Genomic DNA, 27,707 nt, shown 5'->3' on the forward strand with positions numbered 1-27,707 from the left:
CTCCAGACAGCCATCCAGGTGGGTTAATGGTTGACATTGTGAGCTTAATGCAAGCACATCTATTCACTATTTTGTTGTACGATCCTCAGTGAAACACAGTTGAAATAACACACCAGGACCTTCTAAGCGCCAGAAGTTTTACATAAAACCTGCTGTGGAAAGTCCTTTTTCCTCTGGAGATGGATGATCTACAATGGCCATCTATTTCTTTCCTTGGTATTAGTAACGTGAACCGTATATTGAGTATTGCTTTGTGAGAAATCCTTTGATACTTTTGTTAAACACTGTCCTTTGCTATAGCTTTATCTCTAGCAACAAATCTGGTGTGTTTTGTACAGACAGAAAAAACGATAAAAACAACTTATTCTATTAAAGGAGACCATTCAAATTTAAAACGAGATTACTCTTTACAAGAAAGGTGGCTTATCTCTCCTAGGGAGAGGCGCCTCGCTCTCATCAGATACCACCCTGACAGACCCAACAAAGCAGCCTCTCCTAGCAGAGCCTCGCAAGGCGGCTGCTGGCGAACCAAAGACAATTCCTTGCAGCGGCCATCTCCCGACCTTCAGGGCTCCTCGGAGCTCCACCAGCTCCGTGGCCCGGCCTAGAAATAACTGGGAATCCCCCGGCACCCGAGGGCTGCCGTGTCGGGCGACCCGGGGGCAGCTCCGCACCCAACCGGGGCTCCGACCGCTCTGCCTGGGGGCACCCCAAGCCGGCGCCAGCCTTCACACTCATCTCCCCGCCGGCTTCCCCGGACCCTCGGACGGCTCCCTCCGGACCCCCGAGCTTTGCCCCCCGCCTCCCCTCTTCCTCCCTCCGCCAACAGCGGGCTCCTGGCCGCTGCCCCAGGTTCCCTCCGCTGAAGGAGCCGGGGGCTGCCCGCGGCTGGGGCCACGCCCGACATGGCGGCGGCGGCCGCGGGGCCTGAGGGACGGCGGCGGGATGGCGGCGGCGCGGCCCCGGCAGGGGGAGCCGGAGACCGCCGGGCTGAGGTGAGGGGGCCCGGCTGGCCCGTCTGCCTTCACTGCGGGGCTGGGAGGCTGGATGGGGCTTGGGGCAGCCTGCTCTAGTGGGAGGGGTCCCTGCCCGTAGCAGGGGGCTGGAACCAGGTGGTCTGTAAGGTCCCTTCCAGCCCAAACCACTCTGTGATTCTGTGACCCTAACGTGTGGGGCAGCTCTCGGGCACTGCCAGGTGTCACGGCCCCGAAGTGCCGCTCTCTTCCTTGCACCACACTCTAGGGAAGGCTGGGGCCTCTACGGGACCTGCCCACCCTTTCCCCTCTTTCTGTGGTCTGAAATGTCTTCATAGATTCTACAGATGTTTTCTGCTTTCCATCAGGTTAGTTTTGCACTTCTTTTTTCCCCCCAACTTTTTTTTTTTTTTTTTTTTAAATTAACTTGCTGTGTTTGCCTTCAGGTGCTTGTTAATTTTTGAGGAAGGCAAGTACAGCTTCATTATGTCAGTTTCGAAGAGTTAGAAACCGAAAACAATTCATCACAATGAAGTGCGGCACTTCAAATGTCAGAAAGCTTTAATTTTAATCACCTGCTCTCGGAGTCGAGCCTGAAGCCTGGATCAGCTCCTGCTTGTGCTCCCAGAGTGAGGCGTAGGAAGAGCCAGCTGTGGCACAGCGACTGCCAGGACGCTGCGTTGGGCACAGGACGGGCCTGCCCGGGAGAAAACGCCGAGCAGAAAGGTACGGCAGCCATCCCAGCTCTCTCTGGAGTTTGGGTGTTTAGTGTAGAAAGGTACCTCCACACACCTGAGATGTGGTCTGGAGCTCTTTAATGAGCCGAGGTGCCTGCAAAGAGAAGAGAGCTCTTAGTTTTTCCTTTACGTATACATACATTCCTCCTCTCCTACTGGTGAGAGGAGATGGAGGTGTCATTGTGGTATATAACACCTTGTTAGAGAAACTCTGCAGAAGGTGAGAGATAATTTACTTTGCAAGCTCATGACTTCCAAAGTAACATCTCTCGCTGCTCCCAGAAGTAGGCCTGTAGCTTACTGGGGAAGAATTGCAGTACTTGCTACCTATGTCTTCATGCAGAAAATAACACATGGGAAAAGGAAATTTGGCTCCTGCATGAAGTACTTGGACAACCTGGGAGTCCAGAGTTCTGATCCCTGCCTCAGGGACTGCAGAGGCACTTTACTGATTAATAACGGTCCTTGGGGTAGTGCTCAGTACCAAATGCTGCCTTCCCCAGGTACATGTTTTAAGTCCTTAGGTGTTCTGTCAGAGGAGACCCTTGTATCAGCACACAGAAGCTGTGCCAAGGTTTTTTGTACTTGGGATCTCAATACCTTAGTTATGCCTAAGACCCAACTTGGTGACTTCTTTTTCTCTCCCTTTTGAAAAACAAACAACAACAACACACAACCAACCAACCAACCAAAAAAATGATACGATCCTCTTTTTCAATATTTTTTGTAAATGTAAATATTTCTATATAAAACTAATTGGCAAGATGAACATATATCTATACTTCAGAAGCTCAAATGGCTGCTTTGGAAGTAAGCAATATCACCAACAAAAATATAGTTTAATGTCTAAAATCACACCAGTATGCTTAAGTACTGAGAAAATTTCTGGATGATGAAGAAGCTAATGAAAAAAAATATGTAAGCACACACATGCTAGGTATGAAGATAAAAGGTACAGAAAGAGCTTCTAAAGTGGGATTTACATATATTAACTTTGTAATTGCATACACAACAGGCAATTACACAAGAGTTAATAAAATAGTAGTAATGATTTGTACTAGGTAATTGAAATTTATGAAGCAGTTTTGGTGTCTCTAATAAAGCTGTGATGTCCTCAAGTAGAGCTAATGAGTATGATAGAAGTGACTAGCATGGATAAACACAATTAGTGTTGCATTTGTCAAACCAAGATAGTAAATATTTTTTTTAAGCGTCTGAATGTTACTGTCATCATTAATATAGATGGGAAACTGAGGCAGGAATGTAAGTCATGTTTCAGTTTGCTTTGCAACAATATAAAAGACAGAAATTGGATACTGCATTCTTTCATCTATGTACCCTTTCTTCTACTTAGTAAAATCATGGTTGTTATTTACAAACAATGTGTAAAGTGACTTCAAAATCTAATGCAGGGGATGCTGGTGTGTTTTGGCATTACTTCTGTACTTGTGGTATGCCCCCCAAACCACTGTCGTGCTTTGCAATCTGAATTCTTTCCTCATGTTTGAACTGCTGTAATTGTAGCAGTTTGTTACTGTTGAGCTCCGGTCTGTAGCTGTTACCCTGCAGAAGTAACCTGATTGCTCCTGGGTCGCAGTATCTCTGTCTCTGCCTTTGAGATGTGTGAAGAAAGGAGATCTCTGAATGTAAGCATGTTTGTGTCTGAGCATGGCTTACTTTTCTAAGTACTGTTTCTATGCAGAGGACTTACATTAAAGCTAATTTCTTTATCTGCAAGTTTTAATTCCGTATTTTCTTCCACACCATAGGACATATTTCCAAGGTGTGACAGCAAATGCTTTTCCTTACCAGAAAATAATTTGCAAATGATGTAATTGCCATCCAGTTGGAAAGTCTTTGCTTTCTACGTTCTGTGGGGCTTTCAGCTGGACAGGGCATTAAGACCTTTGTGCTGGGAAGGGTTCAATTTTCTTTATGTTCTTGTCATATTGCAGTGTCAGGCCCTTAAAGGAGGCATGTTCACTGTAGAGTAGAATGAAACAGTATGGAATAGATTCTTTTAGCTCTCCCACTGGTCATACAATTTTATTTTGCTTCAGAAAAGTCCTGTATCGTAACGGTATGGATGCTAGCAGCCAGAATTGTGGTTGAGGAATAATTTGGCAGGCCACTATTGGGAGGGACAGGGGAAAACTCCAGGAATAAGGTAAGCAGAAGTAGTGGCAAACAAGTCAAATTGGTTGTGAGATGTGGTGGTAGTGGTTTGGAGCTGCACTGTCAGTGATGAGTAAGGACTGCAGGGGGCACAGAGGTTATAAGTCAGGATTGACATGTGTTGACAGAATTATGTATCAGTATTTTGAGAACTAAGACTTGTTTTATGCCATAGGTTCTCTGTTCCCCTCCTCTCCCTCCCTGCCTCCAACTGAGCTCCTAATGGAAAGGTTGCAGGGGGGGGAATGGGAAGCAGCAGAAGGATATTTATTGCTGCTTGGCAGGAATGTAAATTAAGTAACTAATGATGCGCATTGAAGAAATGGGTTTGGTTTTGTTGTCTTACTTCTTACTGCAGATTGCTAAAAACAGCCTGCCTCTCTCTTTCACCCACATATAACTATGTATAACTTTGAACTATTCCTAGGAAAGTCTTAGTCAAACTGAGTCTCATTTTGAGCATCTTCCCTTTCTGCAGCAACCAGAAGTTTCTTGAATCAAGTGTGTCAAATCTCCACCAACACTTATCACCTTTAGGACAGCCATGGAGTGTGGGAAGGATAGGTCTGGTTGCCAAAGCTCTGGGCGCCACTCCCCTTTTAAAGCAAGAGAGTGGGATTTGAAAGCCTGTGAGAGCAGATGGAGTGGCGTTGCTCTTCCACCACTCTTTATTTCTTGGAAATTTCTGCAATTTCTTTGGGTGCAGAGCTGGCTGGTGCTCATTCACTCCACATGGGATCCTCACAAGGGGAGTAACCTACCATAAAGGTATTGGAAACACGCTTCACACACGCACCTTTTCCTTGAGCTGCATATCTGGAAGAAGTTTGAGCTGTTATGAAGGCATTGAAGGAGGAACATCCTACACAGAAGGAGGGAGCAAAAGATGGGGTTCAGTGGTTTTCATTACGAGGTGTGCTGTATTTCAAAAATGACGAAAAAAAGGAAGCAAGGGGCCGGTGGACTTGGGTGAGATCAACTCTGATCTAGTCACTGGTGCTGAGGAACCAAGAGAGGAGCTGGGTTGACACAAACTAAAAATGAGTGAAGCTGCATGTCATGCCCGTTGACCTTCCCCCCCGAAGGATGCCCTAAACCAGTGCAAATCACAGACTCTTTTAGATCCCCTTCCCTCCCCACACCCTGCTGTTCTTCCATGCTTCCTGGGAAACCCTGCTGTCTGCTGTTGATGTTTCACTGATGCGTCCTCAGCCTCCTCCACCTTGTCCAGCTCTGACAGCTGATGCTCTTCCAGGCAGGGAGCAGATCTCTCCTCTGTTTCAGGACCTGCTTACCAGCAAGATGTTTCTACAGCTGGGTTGGGAACAGGGAAGCAGCGGTTCAGATCTTTCTGAAAACTGGAGGAACTATCACAATGCCCTTCGATACAGTAAGAAATGTGGTTCACTAGTTGGTGTTGTAAGCGGGCAGCACGCCTGCTTCGGCTTTCTTAGGCTTAGTACTGCAGGTGGTGTGAGCCAGCCCCAGGGTGCAGTCTCAGGCCTGGACTATCTCACACAGTCCTGTAAGAGGGTCATGCTCAGACAGCTTTCTGACCAGGACCTGCTGCAGGCTCGCTCATACTGTATAGGATTCAACTTTCTCCTGCTGCATACTCCAGCCTGTTTCCACACTGGCTTCACCAGCCAGGCTCAAGTCTTCCTTGCCATGTACATATGAAACTGGAGCAATAGCTTAAGACTGGGAACTGTCTGCTGAAGACTGCTTGGCTTCATTCAGTACAAAGTCTTGCAAAATACAATACAAAGCCTTATCTGGGGCCTGCAATTTCTCTCTCCAGCAGGTAATAAAGAGGATGGGTGACTGCTTCAAGGGAGTGCTGGAAAAACATTTTGCTTGATATATTGTTTTTTCATCCCTTCTCTCCACTTCCTTGTTTTATCTACTCTCCAGGCTTTTTTTTTTTTTCATCTTATGCACAGGCTGGCCCTGAGAACTAGGGGTTGTCTGCCAGGGTGACGAGTTCAGTTCCTTCCCAAGCAACTCTCGTGAGCCTCGCTGTCTCTGTGGGGATCACTCAAGCAGGAAGGAGTGAGGAGAAATACTGGTGAGAAGGTTTGAAGAAGAGGAAAGACTTGCAGTAACAAAGATGCTTTTGCTTTGACACAAACAATTATTATCTCTTCCTGCTTGTTTCATTTCTTAATAAACATCCTGCTCCCTGAACTGTGTACTCTCTGGACAGCATGTCATTTAATTATTTTTCACTGGATGGAAAATCTGTCATTCCACTAAATTAAAAATAGAGCTGCAAATGGGCTTGGTTTGATCTCTGTGGCATCTGTAGCGGAGGAACAAGATTAATTCCAGCAATTAGATGTTAATTGATGTCTGAACATGTCTATTCCTAGAAACAGCAAGACCACATATAGCATAACTAGCACCATTAAAACAGCATCGTCTCCCCTCTGTGCTCTGCGAGTGCAGAACTGGAGGGGGGAACTTTCTGGGGACCCGCATCTAAATAGAGCAGTGGGGGAGGCTGCGAAATGAACAAAAGCTTGTGGTGGGGAAGGGAAAGAGGGAGAGGAGCCTTGCTGAATGGGTAAGATCTGGTGGTTAAGTGAATGGGGTGTTACAGAGGAACTGTGGTTTTGTTTGTTAGACACACATCCACTTTATTTTCATTTCACTGCTGGTCAGGTGTGCCTAAAATTCACATCATAAGCAACTACAAAGGCTTATTACAAACTGTTGAAATACCTGATGAAGAGGAAAAAAAAACACTTTTTTTTTTCCTTCACCATTGGAAAACCATATACTAACAATTTTGATTAAATGGAATAAGAGGTCATTGAATCTGGTCTTTTACCTACTGTGCGTAACAGCTTCAGCTACATCCATTTCAATAATGAGATTCTGTTTCCGTGCTGCCTGTGCCTTATATATAAAGCACCAGGCACTGTATATATTTCATTTTGTTTCCATTTAACAATACAGCAAAAATCTTTTTCAACTAGAATAGATGCTAGCCTTGGATACTGAAGTGCTGAATAGAATAATAAATCCTGTGCATCACTAGCTTGACTTTCATCCAAGAGTCTCAAAGAGCTTTATAAACATCAAGTAATCTTTCCAGCATGCCCATCACAACTGGCGGGTATTACCACCATTCTGCAGCTATTGTTATTAATTTGTATCATCGCATCAGATTGAAGACTTTACTGTGTACATAATGAAAAGCTAAGCCCCATCCCAAAGACCTTTGAACAATTATAAAGATAGAAAAATAGGAGTGGGATACAAGAGACTGGAGGAACACAAGATAACAGGAGAAGGATAAAAAAATTAAAAAAAAAAGGGAAATTGCCCAGTGTTGGAACAGCATGGTCAGTCTGGCTGTTGTCCTGCGTCTTCTGGGCAGTGCAGCGAAGGCAAGATCTGAGGAGGTGTCTGCCTAAGGCACGCTTGGCTTGAGGAGCGATAAGGTCTGCCTCGGTATTAGGAGAAAAAAAATATAGGGTGGAGGTAACTGAGCTGTGGAGGAGTGAAGGCCGTTGCTTTGCTTATGGTAGCGATGAAAATGGAACCAGTGGGTTGAGGAAAAGAGGAACACAGAGTAGCCAGCTCCTTGCCCCAAGAGAATGGCCAAACTGAATGTGGATAGTGGGATGTTATGACAGCTTGCTCTATCTGGGCTGTGGGACGATCTCAACATTGTATTCCTGTTTAAGCCTGCTTTGCGGTGTCCTTTCTTCCCAGACATAAAGGATTTTTCAGCAGAAGGGAAGCACTGAGACTACATCACCACGTACGGAATATTGCATACAGCCTGGTCACCTGTGGTCAGGCATTAAATTGCAGCAGGTGTGGAGAGAGCAGTTCTGGTGATTCAGCAACTGAAGAGGCAGTTTTAGGAAGCAGTGTCTGGCAAATTTGGGCTGTGCAGTGATCTATAACCCTTCTCATTCAGGCTTACCCTTTTAATGCAAAGGCTGAGGAGCATCTACAGCAAAACTGTTTGCTTTACTCTGAAATATGCTCCACTTCTGAGATGCACATGCTCACGTCTCACTCTAACCTCATAAAGGGCAGCAATTGCACCTCCGATTGCCCCCAGCTGATGAGCACACCTGCAAGAGCTGAGTGTGGGTGGCTCCCGTATGCAGCTTCTGCTGGAGTAGACCCCTTGTCATCTCATTTTACCCAATGATCTCACCTGTTTTTCTCCTTTTTCCTCCAGTCTCCTGGCTGTTCTTGGTAAAGTAGAGGCAGAATTTGCTTCATTGTCGAAGTCTAGACAGCAGTCTGCCTTTTGAGTAGATTGCCTCTGATGCCCGGCTCCTTTTGGCAGCACGGACAGGCCCAGGTCATCCCTGACGTAAGAGCACAGATGAGCGGAAGCCTGTAATGTTGAAAGTGCAGCTGTCTGCAGACTGCAGGTATCTGCGTCCAGAACAAAACCCTCACAACAGCTTCTGCCTGTATGCAGGTCAGACCTCCTGGATCCCGGATGTTTCTGAGGTATGTGTCATGCTGCTTCTGCCGCCCTCCACCCAGCAGAAAAAACCTGCAGAGGTCTTTGTGCAGGCCTAGACCGTATGCTCTTCCTCGAGTGTGTTTCCTTTGCACGTCTTGTTTGTCCATCCCAGCCCCCACCTCTGTGTTTGGGTGCAACACCCGTGTAGTTTTGATGCAGTTTTGGTGCTAGCCTGTTGCAGGATTCGGTGCGATACCTCCTAGCTGTTGCTCTCCCTGAAGATATCGCTGAAGCTGAGCATCCAGCTCAAAGGCAATCAGACGGGTTGGGGAAAAACAAACGCGCGCTCTGCACAGATCAGAACAGCACTTCACTTGGCAGGCTGCTGCGGGCTGCGATTCTCCTAACTTCTGTGAGGTAACACAGGTTCAAGCTCGGTCAGTTCTTAGGTGGGAGAATGCTAAAGAAAAATTAGGTGCTGCAAGGTGTTTTTTTTTTTGTTGCTGTTGCTGGCAGAGGAGGTGGCATTCCTCTCTCTTCAAGGACTGACTCATTACCTTGGTGTGATAGCAGGGGACGTTGTCCTGCTGGAATTGCCGTCATTCATGCGTGGCATGAACCCTGCATCCAGTTTGTGCTGCAGTTTAGAAGGTCCCAAGGCACGGGGATTCTTATTCTGCTCAAACTCTTTCCATGTAAACAACTTCAGTGCTGCCTCCCTAAATCTACGTTCGTATGATAACAAGTGTTTGTGGCACAGTGTGTGAAGGACTATATTTGCAAGACGAGGGGAATGCATCTGAAGTGTTACTGAGGGGCTGGTGATAAACAGTGACTTAAAGCACAAGGTTTTTGCTTAAAACAACATGAAAATGGTTTTACTTTGCACTTGCGATGAGCTAAAGGCACGCGTGGCCTTGGCTACTGTGCTCAGCTGATGAGCTGCGATCCGCTGCGCACCCTGGTAGCTCCATCACTCACACTCATAGTCCGGATGGAGGAAGGATAGTGATTAATCTGCCTTTAATCCACGCATCGAGGGTTTGTCTGGGTGAAGATGGTTGGGCTTTGTTTACCTAAGCGTAGGAAACTCAGCAGGAGGAAAGGGATCCTTGTGGTCACGGTTTTCTTTCTGTAAGAGCAAATTCTTCGTGGGCAAGCTATGTAGTCAAAATTGCGAGTGAGGTGAGGCCTAGCAGGGAAATTTCAGCAGTGGGGTGAACATTTGGGTGTTTGTAGTGGAAAGGATAAGGAGAGGTACTGCTGCGTGGTGTCCTTGTGTGCCAAGGTTTTGCATGTGGTTTCTATGCTTCTTGGTTGCATTTCAACTTGGTGTGACTGTACAGACTCACCTCCAATGCTTCTGATGACATTTTAGTATTTTTCTGCCTCTTAAAAGCTAAGATAAAAAAGAACATAATGGGCTGCCTAATCTGTGCAGTCCTTACTCTCCTCCTATACAAGATAAACTGCTTTTTTTTTTTCTTTCACTATTAATTAATTTGACCTTCCCTTTGTATTACTGGAGGTAAAATACTGTTATGCACTTGGAACAGGGAGGGGAAAATGGCATAAACAGTGTAGGACAGCTCAGCTACCACTGAGAAATATGTGTTCGTTGCATTAATTTCTCCGCAACAGCTGATTATGAAGCGCCTTCACACTTGATGCATTCTCTGGTCCATGCAAGGCTGTCCATGCATCGCAAGGGGAGGTTTCAGCATTTGAAAGTAGACTCCTGCTAGCTGAACGGGGATTTTGAGACTCTCACGGCACATAAATGTGGAATTTAGGTCCCCTGCCAAATGGCTTCGTTATTTTCCCACCCCTGAGAGCTGTGTGTTGGCAGAATGCATGCTGGCCTTACCGGTGTCGTCTGCATGTGCCTCTGTGCTCCTACACTTACAGCAGTCAGCCTGATGGACCTTAAACTTGCTCCCTTTCTGCCTTGTGGAAGGGAAGTCTGAGTCTGCATTTCTGCAGATGTGCTGGACCAAATGACCTGTGTTACTTTCCTCTCAAAATACGCGATGATCACGAAGATAATGCAGGAGGCTGGGGGCCTGTTTTGTAAAGGCCGTGAAATGACTCCAAATGAGAGAGAAGCAGCTGTGCCCAATCTTTGGTTGGTGGGGAGATGGAGGTAGAGGGGTGCAGCCCAGCTGTAATTACCCCCAAAAATCTATTTTTGCGGTTCAAAAGGCATTTCTTATGGCTTCATCTGCAGGGTTCAGCGCCTGATATCATTGATTGGCTTGTAGAGCCTGCTTCTGGTATTCTGATCTCAGCAGCCGTGTATCGGAGGAGACAGAAATGAAACAAATTAGGCGCCAAAGCCAGCCCCGTGCTAACTAATCGGATGTGTCCGCGAGCAGCGAGCAGCCCCGCGGCTGCTGGTGCAGCCATTTCATCCCGCACCCGTGAGCGTTCTCAAAGCTGCTGGGTACGGAGCGAGCTGGCAGCTGGGAAAGGAAGCGCTGCAAAGGGAGTCAATCAAAAACATTTCGATTGCAGGTTCACGCGTCTCATTTTAAAATGAAACAACCCCCCTGGAGCTGTGGCACAAACCGTGTCCCGCTTGCATCCCACGGCAGGAGAAGCCGTTGTGGGTGCACAGAGACACTGCAGAGGCTTTGCCCACCTGGCACGGCGTTTTTGGCCCTCCACCACCTGTGGCCCCACGGAGACCTGCTGTCACCGCAGCTTCTCTGTTACTGTCATGTGCTGACATGGAGAAACGGAGGTCAGAGATGGTATTTGTGTGACTAAAGCAAGGGCTGCTTCATTGGGAGCCGCCTTCCGTTTAGCTGCTTCTTTGTAACGGGAAGAAGAATAGCGTCTTTGCAGCAATTTGTGGCTTATTTTTGTGTCGTGCATCAAATCTGCAACAAAAATGAAGGTTTAACACCCTTTGAATTAGACTTAGCAAGCCCCCGTTCCCAGGTCTTCTATTCATTTTGCTTTTTTGCCTACCCTTGGCTGCTGGAAATTCATTATCTTGGGCGTGCTGTAGTATGCAGAATTGGGGCCCATCAGCTGAGCTGCGCTAGGACGGTTCTGGGTTTTGTTTCTTTATTACATGCAGACGGCACCAGCTGGATGGCTTTGTGTAGGCAAGGGAATAGCTGCTTGCTCTGTCTGGTTTGTCTTAAACACTGTGTGCTGTAGCAGAGGAACAGTGGGGGAGAGCTGCCCGCTTATCCTGCTGTAGCTGCGCTCAGGTGAAGCCCTGGGGAAGGAGGAGAACCTTGTACTTCCCTCAGAGGAAAAAAAAAAAATAGCTGTTTGCAGTTAGGAAAACCTTGTGGAGGGAAAGGAGAGCAGAGGCATGGGCAGGGAGTCTCCAGCAGAAGGGGCAGAGTCCCTCTCTTTTTCCACAAGGACAAAGTGATGAGTGGAAAAACCTCAGTTTTGGTGGCTTTGATATATTTTGGTGGCTTTTGACTGCCTCAGCAAGCACAGCTCCATTTTTTTTTTCTCTCTTTAAAGAGAGGGCTTATTTTAGAGCCTGACAAAGCAGAACATGTTTTGGTTCAGAGAGTAGGAGCTTCTTGGTGTACCTGTTGTGCTCATTTGAAAGTAGAGGTGGGGCATAGCTCCATACTCTAGCGGATTCATGGTCCTGTCACAGTGTATTTTTCTACTTTCCTTCTACATTAATTGGACAAATGGAAAATAATGAAGCAGGGACGTAAAATAGGGTACCTGGATCAATAAAAATGTCAGTTTGCTTGCATCAGTGTAACAGGCAGAGCTCATGTCATGCAGCTAAATAAATAGATGTGAGTTTTTTTCAGCATTGTGGTTGTCTGGAGTGCTTTAAAAGCAAAGACGATGTTCAAAAATCCCAAGCCTTCATCTGTATGAGCAGGGTAAGCAACAGTGAATGGAAACAAATGCCTCGTTACATGTTTGTGCAGTGTTTTATTGGAAATCACCGGCATCCTCTGTGTCGTGAGAGGCTGCTGAAGTCCGGTGAGTGTTGCTGCTGCTGGGTGGTGGCGGTGTCTTGGTACGGAGCTCTCAGGCACTGCGTGGCCAGCAGATGTGCACTCAGATCTCGGCGTTGGGCTTCTCGAAGACCCCCAGGCTCAGATTTGTGGCAGGGACCCAGCTGGATTTACTGTGGACAAGCACAGCCCTAATGCTGCTAGCCAGGTTTGTGAGCTGGTTTGATCAACGCCTTTGCAAGCCGAGCAATGCTCTGCCTAAGGAGATGCTAGCAAACCCATTTTCATGGCACTTAGTGTTCATTGGTGGTGTGTTTTTCTTCAAGCTTTCAGCAGCAGCCCAGAAATTTACAAGTCTTTGTGCAGTTTCTCTGATGTTGCAGCATTTCCAGAGAGGTTTTTTTGAATACCAATGGAAAGGGAAGGAATCTTAATGGTCAGGAAGAAGGAGCTGCTGGTTTATCTGGGAACAAGTTTCATTTCAGGCAGATATCTGAAGTCTTCATACTTCTTTGATACACCCCTTACTTCTCAGCTTCACTTCTCAGCCCTAAATGCTGCGGCTCAATAAACGTCCATCAATCATTGGATAAATATAGACGTGAAACTGGGCTGCTGCCAAGGACCTGGCCTAGGGAGGAGTTAGCCATGGGAGCTGGAGGATAGCTGGAGGAGAATTTCTGCTTTCAAGGCTGCTAAAACTTAAATGAAAGGAAATTCCTTTAAACCCTGACCTTCAGCTCCTGGGTTTACTTTGTGGCTCCTGGAAAAGAACATGAACATACTGGCTTTACTTATACTGGGTAAAATAAATAAGTGTGTGGCCCTTTCTCCTACGTGCAGGCAGCTTATTTCTGACAGAAAAGGTTCTTTATGAAATTCTGAAATTAACACTGACAGATGACCTCTCAATAGTCTGCATTTAACACTTCTTACATGTATTTTGGTGCTTTACAAATAGGATTGCATGCTCTGATCCCCTTTCCAAAGGGCAAATGCCTCAGGAGGAAACAGCCACATTTGCAACATCCCCCCCAAAAAAATTGAACAGCATCCTAGTGTGAGAAAGAGAATTGTACTTCAGCTAGGCTTAGGAAACTTAAATTGTAAGAAGTTGGTCTAGTGCACAGTCATCCTGGTTAGCGTCACGTCTTTTTACTAATCTTACACGTCTGTTTTCCATGTCTTGTGAAAATTGGGTACTGAGCCAAAGCGTTAGCTCAGCCTGGAGCAGTTAAGTTGTGTCCTGTGTTGGTGCTGTGCAGTGCCTGATGCAGGGCCCATCCTGTGCTCGACTTGGACTGGCAAGGTGTGACCTGTGAAATAACGGGGCCCAGGGCTCGTCCTGAGCATGCAGAATGCGACGTGGTGGAGAGATCTGCTCATTCTCCAAGCTCCAGGCCCACAGTGACGAGGTGGGCACTGTCAGCTCCTGGAATCAAGTTCTGCCCACAGCCTGGCTTCCAAGGGGGGGCTGGTGAGTGCTAACCCTAAAAAGCAGCCAAGCGTTGCCCTTGTTGTATGCCAGGAGGGTGTTCCCCTCCAAGTCACGCATCCCCTTTGGCTGTGCCGAGCTGCCACTTGCCTGGGGGGATGATGTTGCAAGGGGGTACAACTTGTGCGCCGATCCCACCGGGGACGCCAGCTCTTTCCCTGGTTTGCCATATTCAGTATGTACAAATGCACCAGTGGAGCGTGATTCTTGTGTATGGGGGGGCTTGGACTCTGCCTCCTTATCAGAGGTGGCTTCCACATTTAAGTGAGCTGGGGATAAATGGATACTTCAGAGCCGAGTAGTACTTCTCTATCCTTGCTGAATACACAAATTGCTGAGCTGTCTGCAGGTGAAGGTTGCATAGTCTGTCATCTCTGAGATAAGTAACGCTTGGGTACGTGAGTGAGCCTGTCCTGGGAGTGTCCTAGTCCCAAACCCTTATTTATATGCTTTAAAAACAAAGGGTAAAAATTAGCCATTCTAGGGCTAATTCTTCCATCTTGTCATAGGCTCTGGAACAGCAGTTATCTGGTGACGGTGTTACGCAGTACTCACAAAGAGTAGCTCACAGTTAAGCCCTCTCAAACAGAATTACAGCAAGAAAGCCATAAATAATAAGAACAGCAAGGGTCTGGCTAACTGACTGGGAAGAACTGTATGGTGCTGGAAGCCTATCCCCTTTTGTTCCTTCTTGTGTTAATGCCTCAATACCAGCTGCCATGGTGCTTTCTGAGGAATCAGAAAGGTAATGCTGTATTCAAAACATGTTTTAGTATTACATTTTGGTACATTCTACACAAATTTGTGTCATCTTTAAGGTGGGTATCTAGCTCTGCCTGATATATTTTGTCTTCAGACCGCTCTCAAAATAAGCGGTGCTCCCCGCCTCTGCCCCAGAAAGGTGCCGAGTGTCAGCCAAGGAAAGCTGCTCTGTGGGGCCGTTGCGTGGCTGAATGAGGGCTGGCAGGAGCCAGGCGGTCGGTGCTGCCTCAACCTCCCTGCCCTGCCGGCTGCACGCGGGTGTTTCCATCCCCGTGAGCGGCGTGGGTGCCACAGGCTGCTCCTCTCCGCCCCTGCCTTCCTGCTAGGGGCAAAGGCTGCTAGGAACAAGCCACCCTGGAAAGCACAATCCAAGCACAGACCAGCACCGGCTTCTTTAATGCATCGTGTCTCTTTATAAACAATTTTATTGTTTCGCGCGACAAATGTGGTTAGAAAGAGCAGGTACGATACGCAACTTGATCGCTTCAGGGACGCGTGGCTGCTTGGTTCTGTGAATCCTGAGGTCTTGCAGGGCCTGGGGTGAGAGCGCAGAGCTCTGCTGCAGCTGTGGGGCCAGGGGCAGCTCGTGCGTGGACGCAGCCGAGGCAGCGTGATTGGCTTTACCTTTGCCGCCAGGCTGAGACCGGCACAGGCAAGGAGCTGGTTCTGACTTATGTAATGCTTTTGACTTGGTCCGCGTGCCCCGTGGTTTCTACATCAGTCAAATCAGCCTGTTTCAGTAGCTGTGGCAGCCGGGAATTGTTTTCGGGAAGTTTGATGTAAAGAAACCAAACAAAGCCACGGTATCAACCACGTGGCCATAATTTTATATCCGCATCATAGACCTGGAGTATTACTTGGAAAATGAGTGCAAGCTTTATGTTTTGTCTGCAGAACAACAACACTGGGATAACAACAGGCAGAACAAAAGGACAAAAAAATGCTTGGATGCTTGGGCTGGATGGGCTGTCAGTTCCTGCGGAGGTAACTCTGACACACCGCTCGCTATCTGCCGTGGCTGTAGCACCAAACCAGCCTTAAGGGTCCTTGTAGCGACAAAGTCCACAGAGAAAGTTAAGAGCGCTGAGGAATTGGAAATACACATTGGAAATCCAACTCAGCCTTACAGTGTTAAGACACAGCTCTAGGGACTTTGTGTAGTAAACAGCAGCAGTCATTTAACACTTAAAAGCATTTTCATTACAGCCAGCAACAGCTCCTGGCAATACATGCCTCGATTCCTCCAGAAGGGATCGTCTCTACTGTTATGTTGTCTTCATGTAGACTCTTTGGATATGACAGTTTGGGGAACACAGTTGAGCATTGCAGTTGATGAGGGAGAGTCTGCAAAGGGAGGCTGCAGCACGTCTGTGGAAATCACGGTGAACACAGAAGCCAGGGAGCAGAGAAATGAGGGCCTGTGTGGGTGCCAGAGTACCTGGAACAAAGTGTCGAGGAGCAGGTATTTCCCCGCTCCCACTAAGGGCTGAATTTTGCAGGAGTGGCTGCCTCAAACAGAAGCGAAGTGTGGCTGTTGAGGTAGCAGCTGGAATAAGGTCAGCAGCACCGGTCTGATCCTATACCTACATGTGCACATTCACAACCTTCCTACACACGCCCTCTACGCCCCGCCGTCACAGCAGCCTGTGCCCCTAGTGCCAGGAACAGCACGAGACAAACCACTGAGTAATGCCTGCAACCCAGCAGCGTGCTCACTTCTGCAGCTCTCGGCATGCCCTCAGCCTTTTCAGCTGTTTGGGGTTGGTGGATTTTTAATGGCACTGCAAATGAGCGTAACGGTGCTTCCAGGGCTGAGGCTACAGTAATTGGTAATGCTGAAACGCCAGCTACTACTACACAGACAAATTCAGACACTTGGACCTGCTATGTTGCCCCAGAAGGACTGATTATACGTGCATGGGTGTTTAAGCCCAGAAACATAATTTGACTTGCCATTGGTGCATGGAAATACCTGCTTGGAGCTGTGACTCTTGGCAAGACCTGAGGCCAAACAGTCAGAAAGAGAAAACAATGGGTAAGCGGTGTGACTCGAAGACAACTGTAGAATTTGTAACTAGTTGCTGCTTCACTGATGAGTACTTTAATCTATTTAGACATGGAGGGTAATGAAGAGGGAACTGCGTGCAGACAGAATGAAGGGGACACCTCGGGCTGTTGTGCACGGGGCAGACTATCCAAACGAGCGTGACTCGTGCAACATTGGTACAAGGCAGCTTATTTAAAACATTTTTAGCTAGCCATCATTTTAAAACATTAACGTAGACAAGACCAGTGGTGCCGGCCAACAGAGGCTAACTTAAAATTTAGCTTATTCCTGGAGCTCATAGTCTTCAGCTCATGCTGCTGCTGACTGCAGTATGTCCCAGCAGGTCTCCAGAAACAGATCTACTGCCAGCTTCTAGGAATGTAAAGTAAGTGTCATATAATTTAAATGCTACAGAAGAAAAAAAATATATAATTAAAAGCCAAGCTATTGCTGCAATTAAGAATGAACTTGTCTTTGCTTCTTTGAAAAGTAGAGCTGAGACCAAGCACTTCAGGAGTTAACAATGAATCTCTCAGTTGGTTTTCTTAATGCAGAAGTGCTGATCACGCAGAACTTCCTTTCAAAAGATGATACAATGCTATACTTTTTCTCTTTTTTAAAGGATTGCTACTTTACTTCAAACAGACCCTGAACACATTAAGAGAAATAAAAAAAGAACATTGTCAAGTGTTCTGAGCACCCAGAAGAGATGTCCTTCTGGTGCTGCATCTCAGATACAGAGGATGACTTCTCTTCAACACTTCACTTTCAGAGATGTCATTTTTTTTTCTTTTTAATCGTTGAAGTACTTAGTACTCTAGTTAAACTGTGGTCTCCCATCCTCCCTGAGCAGAGTTGGAAGAGAGAAGGAAGGAGGCGTCTGCAACTCAGAAGAGAATAAAATGGACTGAGCAACCAAGAAACCAGCTTGGGCACCAAGTGGGCACCAGCTTTTGTCCTCTTGCTTAAAGGGAGAGCCAACAGACAAGAGTAGGTCTCTATAACTTTATTCTCATTACTTACAGTCACTGCACTGTGCCACAAGCTATTAACGCACAGCATCCGATTGCATGTGGTTAGCTTTGCATGACCCTAGCAGAAGGAACCTTCTGCTTTTGGTTAAACCCTTGCCCTCAACACATGCTACTAGCTGCAGAACAAAACCCTTGTTAGAGGATGCAGTCATTTTTAAAAAATGCTTGTTATTTCAGTAATCTTTTCTGAATGCTTCAGAAGCGCGTATTGAAATTGTTTACTGTTAGTCTTACAAAGTTCTGCTTGTCTTCTTTCACAGAATATAGCAGCGTATTGCAAAATAGGAAGGTCCTGTAGCAAAATCCATAGTTTTTCTAAATAATCCATCAAAAATGTTTTCTAATTATGACAGTTCTGTTTCATTTCTTTGCATATAACATATGTTGTGGAATTGACTCGAACTCTAACATGGTATATTCACAAAGAGAAAGCAAAACTGTATATACTGCAGTACCAACTCAAGAACGTCGGTAGGGTTTGGCAATTCATTATTTGTCTCTTTGCCATTTTATGATCTGAGCTGACTTGAAGAGGCAGGTGGACGCGATCAGTAAGCACCGGTCACTTAGCAGCCTCTGCCTCCTTTTTTTGTGCTTTCCTTCCTCCCGACTCAACTTCAGACTGGCAGGTGAGGCACACAGAGTTTACAGGAAAGTGGATGTGAGCAATAAAACAGAACTAGGGTGTGAGCTGTGGTTGTGTCCTGCCCCCCTTCAAAGGATGGTTTGAAGACACCTAATGGCCTAACACGTCAGTCACATCAATTAACTGAAACGTAGTGGAGAAAAAATAGCCAGTCACTGTGGTAACCTCCTCATGTACTTCACCACTTTTACAACCAATCATCCAGATTTCAATCTGTTTGAAGTACTGCACAGGGGCTTGCAAAAGGACCAAAGCTGATGCTTTCTTTTCTGTGGTGAGTGCCGAGAATCCAGAAAGAGCAACGTTCAAGCACGACTACTTCCAAATGACCAGCTGCACATGCTGAACGCCTCAGTGAAAAGTGAATAAAGAGTAGGAGAGACAGAAAAATATATCCTTGTAACTGCTGTCTTTGAGCGCTGTTATTTAAGAGTGGCTCTTTCCAGCATCATTAATGTTTGCTTTCCTGGAAAAGCTGCTAATAGAGTGAGATATAAAACCCATTGTTGCACAAGTTCAGCATGTAAAACATGCACTGTGAATATTTTTGAGAATTTTAATCTACATACTCTTTTTCCAGTGTGGTCCTTTGCAATAAAATGCAAACAGACGCACACTCTCACTCACCTGTAAGATTGTGACCTGGTTGCACTAAAACTGTATCCTTATACCGCAGCTCCTGCCACATCAGCTTTCGTGTTGAACCACTGCTCAATGCTTACATTACTTTTATTTTGTGAGCAGAATTAGAACCAGGTATTTGAGTGATGAAATAAACATCTGGTGCCAATAGATACAGATTTTTAAGTAGCATTGTCTAAAACATTTCCATTTGTTTTCTAGGTTTAAAAGTACCCAGGAGCATACAAAATTATTTCCAGCACAAATTGGCTGCAATCTCATTGTGACATTAAGGAATTACTTCAATTAGGCTTTCTCTTTGCTGTTCCACTGATGACTGACAATTGCAGTAACTACACTACGACAAAGAAAATGTCAATTCATTTGTCTGGGCACTTAACTGTGTATGCATCGCTATGAGCATGGGTGCTGCCGATTATTCCACTGATGCATTTATTTAAAGCTGTTATAAGACCTGTATTTTTAGTGACACCATTAATATCAGTTTTCTTCCTTGGTGAGTCTCTGTACTGAAAGAATCAGTGTAAGATTAAAAAAACGTGCTTTTACCCTTCAGAGATTTATACACAAGCTGTAGCACAGTCACAGAAGGAACTGCATCGATTGCGGCATGAACCGAACAACACAATGAGCACAAAGTTAAATATAAACAGGATACTGTATTCAAGAGGCCAGTGGATTACAGATGTTCCAAAAGAAGGAAGTCATGCAAAATTCACGGTTTGAACCTATTAATCACATTCCATGAAGTAGATAAAAAGCAGTTAATGTTACTCTGGGACTGCTATAATTGCACCAGGTCTCCATCAGGGTGTTGCCTGTGCATTACTGCAGAGGAGCTCGTGTTCTCGCATTTCACAGTTACATCATCTCTCATTCAAGACATTGAACTGCTTCAAAACAGAAATCAGGTGCAATCAAGGACAGACTCCGGTGTAGCAACCTTGATGGACAATTCTTACTTTTCCTCAAAGCCTTGGCTTGCAGCCAGCTACAGGTTTGGAACTTGACAAAAAAGGCAGAGCTGTCTTACGTAACTTACCTTTTCTATCGCCCAGCCATGTTGTTCAAGAATCACATACAGATTTAAAATTGAAAGTACCATATTAATTTGGGAGGAAATAAGGGGTGTACATGTCCCATGAATGAGGAAGAATTTCAGTTCCAAACAATTTAAAAAGTTTTAAATAATCACCTTGCTGTTCTCTCTTTAATACATTGTTGTTTATTACCTTTGAGTGTCTAGCTTCTAAATGATTAAGAAACTGTCACTACTCCTCTAGTTACCCATTGTGAATACAGCCCACTATAATTTGGAATACAGCTACTATAGGTGCAGAAGTTGCCAAAATATATGAAAGAACATGTAGGATGTTTTAGCACTTCCATGTCAATCATACAGTGCACTGTATAGATTTGACTTGATAAGAGCAAGAACAACTTGTTCATTTGATTGCTCTATCTAACATCACGCTTAAGCTGACCAATACTCAAGCTACAGTAGATTTAGCCAGATTTGCTTACAAAATAAATCAATAAACTTGAACACAGCAAAAACACCATTCTCCCCTTTCAATCTGGCAGAAAATCCTGTTCACCTTCCACCAACTGTAAATTCAGCTCTAAGTCACTGGCCTAACGTTGGCATTTTCCCCATTCATATTTATTACATGACCTTACAGCAGAAATGGTGCAAAATAGCAAGACCTGTTGGAATAGGCAGAAAGGAATTCAAACTTTAATCTGATTGGTTTAATTTTTTTAGCAGGAGGAAAAAGAATAAAGTTACAAGATTCTTTTAATATTTTCACAATGTTAAACTAAAACTGAGCTCTAGGCTACATGTGTAAGTAAATCTAGAACACAAAAGGGTTAAATAAGATCTTCTTTTAAGATACAAGAACTTAAGCTTTCTTTACGTTTAACAAACTTCACAGAACAGATACTGCAAAGGAACAACCCCGTCCCCAACTTGTTTGTTTAAAGTGAACATTGTCCATAATTCACATGAATTTTTAAGTAGTGTTCTCACAAGAGCCACCTTGAAACCATCTGTGCACTTGCAACAAGTTTAAAGAGAATATTAAGGAGGAACAAAAAAGCATCTTCAGTATTAATGCAGAAAAGTCTCGTGTATCAATCAGAATGCCCATCAAATGTTATGAATAGGGTTTTGTAGGAAAAGAAAGTGCGTTTCACAGCAGCAGCTGAAATCCATGCTTTTATAAATTCTTCACGGCAATGTAAATAATATCCTTGGACAGTCCCTTTCACCAGGACCATTTCCTGAAAATGCAGCACATTAGAGAAGATTTTGCTGCTGGTTTCATATTCTTGAATAATAACAATAATAATAATAATAATAAAAAAAAAACTCTTGCCTTTTGGATAGTTTGTGTTTTATAGTGATGGGACACTTCTGATTCGTGGTTAATTTATGCTAATACAGTCAGATGCTGAATGTGTGTGTGGAGATGTGGTTTGCTGTTGTTGTTGTTCGTTGTTGTTTTTGGAATTAGTTCTCCTTGTTAAATGCTTCTACCAGTGTAACAATGATTTGGCCGATAACGAGTTAGTTACCTGCGACAAGTAGAATGGAGGATGACTCATACAAACCTTCTCCCAAAACACTGGGGTTTTCCAAGTGACACGTTACTGCACCTCTCTGATGTCTTCTGTCTGCCCAGTATTCAAGATGAGACAAAATCTTTTCCTCCCTCAGATTTTCTTACACATTTACCTGATTGTTAATACCTTACCAATGGACTGGGAAATTCACTCGGGATTTAGCTGGGCCACATGAGTACAAATCCTTTTTACTTGCATAAACCCTGTGTGCAGCAGGAGACATGCTGAATATTATTTTTGCTTTTTTGTTCACAAACTGACGAGACCGGTGCAATTCAGTTCAGCTCAGCTCAATGCGACATACCGTAATACAGAACCATAGGTCTAAACAGAGCCAAAACATCCTACTCCACGTAATGCTTTTCACGTTCACTTGCTATACTTGCTTTGCAATAGATGCGGGCAGAGATTTTCATGAGAGCGTTCAGCTGCATAGAAACAGGGCTGACGAAGCCCATTTGATTATCTCATTGACACTCTGGAAGCGAGGAATACAAACTCAATCTGATACAGGGTGTTTCACCGGTTGTTCCCCAATACTGTTACTGAATTCCGTTTGCTACAAAATGTCCTTTTTTTTTTCCCCAATATATAAGTCTAGCTACAGAAAGTCAGTCTGTAGAATCCAGCCATGGCTACTGTGCTGTGAATTAGCCTTATTTGATCAATTATCAGATACCTGCACTTAGCAAAAGGCAAACAAGAGCCAATCAGGTTTCGGCCGGTGGGAATGGCTGCACTGCTCAATGCATGTGCAATCTTCACACGACTCTTAGAATCTCTGTGGATGCCATGTAAAATGTATGCACCATTTACTGCTCTGGGATGGAGTTGGCTTTAAAGTGAGATCATAATTTAACCGAGAAGAAAAAAAAACAAAAAACAAAAAAACCCTGATAGGTTCCTTATAGTAAGATAGATATAAAAATTTTTCATAAGAATCTCTGTCCCCCTTTCTTTTTGGCTTCCTGGGAAGAACCAGAAAGATTCCTACCCCAACAGAATCCCTGATGCTGGTGACACTGCCTAACTCAAAAGCCACACGCGATGAAGGCACGAGTGACCAGTCAGGTCTTCTGGGCTTAAGCAGCTGCAGTTGCTGCTCTTAGTAGTATTTCACCTCCTCAGGATTAACTAGAAGTGAAGAAGTGAAAGGCTGCACATTAAACAGTTTGTCTGAAAGCCATGTGCATAGCAAACTTTTACACCAGCTTCTACACAACTATTTGTTTTAACTCTGCAGCTGGAATGTTTCCAGCGTAAGGCTTTTACAGTGACTCCAGCAATAACAGAAGCCTTTGGATTTTTCTTGTTTTGTTTAAATCCACTAGCCATGCTCAAAAAATAATATTTCTTCATGTTTTAATTTTATACGGTGGCTAGCAGGCACCTTAGTAACCAGCCAGAAATCAATTTCAACCACCATCATCCCCTAAACTACAGTACCAGGACGGTTGGCTAAAGAAAGGAAACTGATTGGCTGTAGTCTGAAACTTGCCTAGTACAAGGTGTCTGGCTGACTTTGTCCTAAATAAGGCTAACATTAGTGAACTAAGAGAACAGCATTTGGTTGCAGTCTTGCACTCAGGAACATCCTTCGCCGATGCGTTGGCAAGATCTTCCTACTTTCCGATCCAGTTTCACCATTTTCATAATGGCTTCCTCACGCCCACGTCCCATGTGGTCAAATGTGCAGTCATGTTGTTCAGGCAGGCGATGTAACATACAGAACACATAACCTACCGTGGAAAGGGAGAGGGGAAAAAAAAAAACCAAAGTTAAGGACTTGAAGAAAGTGGCAGAATCTTACCTGAATCAGAAGGGAGATATTGCCTACCGAGGGATCACTCGGTTCTCAAAAATCAAGTTTTTACTTACTTTCCTGACATGGCATTAATAAATATCTGATTATTTACTGCATTTTCTTGCATATTTATCAACACAATTCAAAGCCCAAGTCACACTAGTGGTTTTTTTGCCATCCTCTTACATTTAAGAGGAAGTCCTCAGGCATTGGACACTGGGACACATCATGCCACAACATCTTGCTCTGTAGCTGAAAAGATGTAGCTTACTGTCTCTCTGTCTAAAGCTAATCAGTGTTGCCAGGAGGTCATCTCCAGCAGCCACCTCCTTCTAGTCTACAAAGAAAATCAGCTTTTTGACTTCAGAACAGTACAGAAATTGTCTCAAATTCCTTACCTCTAAGATGAATGTGATAAGTAGTATTAGGATGATAAAGTAGTGAGAAGAGTTACACAGCCAGAGGGTTTATGTAGTCCACTGTACTTGAAATGAGGTATGCTATTGCCTGTGCTGCAATAGTTTTCCCGAATAATGGGTGCAAAGAGCATCACACTGCTTCCCACTGAATGCTTTACATTACTGCCTCTCCTTGAATGCTCAAAAGACGTTAAAGCCACAAAGTGATGACATTTGAGGGATGGAAAAGAATAAAAATGAATGAATGATTGAGAGTATATGCATATAGCCGTGCATGTTTGTTGTATACATGTGTATGTAAAATATTTCAAGCTCCTGAACTACAAAACATCAATTGTATGAGAGAACAACAGGTTACCTTTATGTTAATGCCATTGTTATGAAAATGGAAAAGGACACAAAAGTATCACACACAGAATTATGTTAAAAAAACAACTGAAGAAAAAATTGATTCAGCTTTGCTCTTTGTTTCAATAGCACCAGCTACAAAAATACATGCCTATTATCTGATTTTGAAACCCAGTTCTAGAAACAAAAGCAAAAAAGACAAGTTTTCTGTATCGGTACGTGCAAGTTCAGGAATACAGATGTGATGCAGACTGAATTGAGATAACACTCTCTCCTTGTCATCATTGCCTCTACTTCAATCTCAATCTGGTCATACCACACTGAAATGTGATGAATATCTTCTGTGAGGTGCCAGAAATTCAAGGTTTGATTGTCAAAATGAAAATGTCCTCAGACTATGGTTTCAATGCTGAATAGGCATTTTCACTCAATTCTCTCCTACAGAGAGCAAGGACTGAAGGCTTCCCTTCATTATTTTTGAAATAAGATTTCAAATTACTGAACCAGTGTCCACTGTAGGCACAACAACACATCAACACCTGACTGGATCAGCTCAAGAATCAATTAAGTCCATCACCTTATCTGCAATAGATGTGACAGAAGCAGATGCAAGAAATCCTGCAGATAAGGATTGGGCTGAAGTCATTTCAGTCCCCAATAGGTAAAGACTGGGTTCAAATCCTGATTATTTATTTATTTTTTTTTACAGATCCTCTCCACTTGGCTAACAAGCACACGCAGAAATACTATTTAGTGTGATTTAAAGGAGATACCAGATATATACACAGCCCCCTGCACAGCTTCAGTAAGACCCTTTTGACAAGTTCAACAAATCTAATAAGGAAATACATTTAGAAGATGATTTATCACTTTTGAACACAACGTCTCAGCTGCACCATCTCCTCACCTTCTACAAAGCCTCCTGGCCTTTTTTAGACCATAGTAGCTTCAAGATGTTTCTTTCTACTCTGCTTCCCCCAAGAAAATATTATCTATTCTCTACTTTGTCATACCTTTATCAAACACGTTTCAGTTCTTCTTAGAGTACCTGTTTTCATACAGGAAAAGCTGTACCGTATACTATATTCATTCTAGATAAAACACGCTATTTATTTCTTCTGTTCATCAAATATTTCCTTATTCCTGAACAGAATTTCAATAACTGCCCAAAGAATGACAGACGATTTTCATTTTTGATCCTGCTAATTTACAGTCTGAGGGAAAAGTATTTCTAATTGCAGCAACTAAATGATCTAAACCTGCTATTCATGTATCTATTTAAATATGAATAGCTAACTAGAACTGATAATACCTAATAAATGAAAGAGTACCCAAGCATTTTCAACATCACTAAGGACAGGTTTGCATATATTAGCTGTTCTTAATGAAGGAGTTTATTCTTTTCAAAATAGCAATAGGGATCTTCTAAAGCCTCATTTCCAAACCATACTTCAGATCTTTAGTCCCATTATTCCAAATGCCTAAGTGACTTTGAAGGTTGGAACTCGTTTGTTTATTTATTTATTTATTAAGTTTTATTTAGAATTTAGAGGATTTGAATACTGCTACATGGTAGCTAGTTGAATAACACTAATTTGGAACATTTTTTCATTAGTTTTGAGCAGATTTCTTCAATTAAGTTATAACTGCTCTATTCATTCCTGGCTTCTTCCCTCGTCTAGACATCACAGTGGACATTCTGCAGTCTGCATGTGCACTAATGCCCTGTCTAGTCTCAGGACCATCAGCTTTTACAACAGTTAAATTATTTACTTATGTGCACTGGGACAGGTGGTCAATATATTTGCTTCTATTTTGATCCTTAAAACCAATCCAGATTTAGAGATGAAACTTTGTGTCCTGAGAAGTCTGCTTTTTATGGTTATAAAGGAGAGTTAGATTAATGAGCTCTTGTGGTATATTTACTGTTAAGTTCATTATTGGAAGATATCAAATACGGGTTGCTTCCCCTAAAGGATTTTATTGCAGAAATGCTTCTTGTACCACACCATAGCTAAAAGGCAAAATAAATAACTTTCTGCTAGGGAAAAGAGCACTGGAAAAGGGAATCCATCTTCCAACTAAAGTTAGTTTACCGTAGTCATCAACCAAAATATGGCAGACTTCCACTACAACCACAGAAGATGTCAATCTAGTAAATGCAATAATACATCTCACAGCATTGCAACTGTTTTCTGATGCTAGAAGTAGACTATGAATCATCTACACCTCAGGCCTCTAATGCAAACATCTTAGAAAAACATTATTTAGTGCATCAAAACCTTTAAGTTGCTTTAGGTACCCCAGAAACTACGTCATGATCGATCATCAAAAATTCACTTCCATTTCATCACCAGAGCATCAACGGCTAAAGCCAGGAGCATATCAGCTCTGCCTTATTTGTAACCACGTAGGTGAGTCTTTTGCATAGGACATGCAAAAAAACATCAGTCAAAGGAAGTCTAAGAATGACAGAGTACAACAAACCTAGTTTGGTGGGTAGGGGTGATACCAAAAACAGACTGCATTTTCCTCATTCTTACATTCAAGAGCACTGACAAGACTAGAATATGGATTGATGGTAAGAAAAATATTTAAACTGAAACCTGAATTCAATTCATAACTTTGTCTTCAAATTCTGAAAGTAGGAAACTGTTAAAATATCAGCAAAATACATGAAGCATCAGTAAATTATTAAACAAAATCGCATGATAATCCACAACACAAAAGCCAAATTGTAATTCTGGAGGCTCCCTGATTTTTTTAAATTTATTTTTTCTCTTTGTAAACTCAACAAAATGTGGTCAGACTTTCTGGAGCATGGCACAAATGCCCATTAAGCAGGCTACTGCAAACCACCAGAGAGGCACAGCACATGGTGGGAGTACTCTAGTGGAGATACTTGGCCAGGCATGATGTCCTGGTCTCTTCTAACACACTGCTGGAGAACACTATACTGTTACAGAAGATACAGGTAAATCTAATGATCCCTGTTACTTGAATAGCAACATAATAGAAAGGAAATTCTTCCCACCCCCACCAAGATTCTGGTCTTGATCTCACAGATGAAACATTCAGAAAGCTGCTAAAGGAAAACTGATTTCTTGTTTGTGAGCATGTTTTGAAAAGTGGTGGAAATGCCAAGTAAGGTTATTAAATATTTACAAAGCGTACATATTTACAAAGTGGCTTAAACACATTTAACAGTGTCCCTATTTGAAAGATCTTGCTGTATATTACCTAAGTAGTAGTTGCGTGCTCCCACAATTACCCTTTAATAACTGCCTCACATTCTGTACATCCATACTGTTGTAAGAATAAAGAGCGTATTTAGACTTTTCCATACAGCATGTCATATACTTAATATGGCAGACCCATCTACTGATGAAAACTGAAACCCGCTTATGTACAGGTACATTTCTGCATTTCTAGAAAAATCCAAGCCATTCAGATACAAAAATATAACTGTTGGCATGAAAAGATGAAGTCTCTGATTACCACCAACTATCAATCTTCTTAATTGTTCAAGCTAGACATTTACTTTCACTGCACCCACTGACTCTCTTATATACCATACCAACCCCCCTTCCAATTTGTTCGAAGAA

General features: G+C 43.7%; 1 protein-coding gene and 1 long non-coding RNA gene across 2 annotated transcripts in view; one reads left to right on the plus strand and one right to left on the minus strand.

The window, feature by feature from the left end:
- The first annotated feature begins 1,013 nt into the window (after positions 1-1,013).
- LOC106029758 (uncharacterized) lies at positions 1,014-17,739 on the plus strand. The gene is made up of 3 exons (XR_010830199.1): positions 1,014-1,342; positions 1,421-1,700; positions 17,204-17,739. It is a non-coding gene; the product is annotated as an uncharacterized lncRNA (long non-coding RNA).
- A 1,803-nt stretch (positions 17,740-19,542) lies between these two features.
- ZFAND3 (zinc finger AN1-type containing 3) overlaps positions 19,543-27,707 on the minus strand; it is a 135,905-nt gene continuing 127,740 nt past the window's right edge. Inside the window, exon 7 of the mRNA XM_066993835.1 lies at positions 19,543-23,270. Within this exon, the coding sequence (XP_066849936.1) occupies positions 23,116-23,270 (155 nt within the window). The 3' untranslated portion in view covers positions 19,543-23,115. The remainder of the gene's footprint in view (positions 23,271-27,707) is intronic.

This window comes from Anser cygnoides, chromosome 3 (genome assembly GCF_040182565.1).
Source record: "Anser cygnoides isolate HZ-2024a breed goose chromosome 3, Taihu_goose_T2T_genome, whole genome shotgun sequence".
NCBI lineage: Eukaryota > Metazoa > Chordata > Aves > Anseriformes > Anatidae > Anser > Anser cygnoides.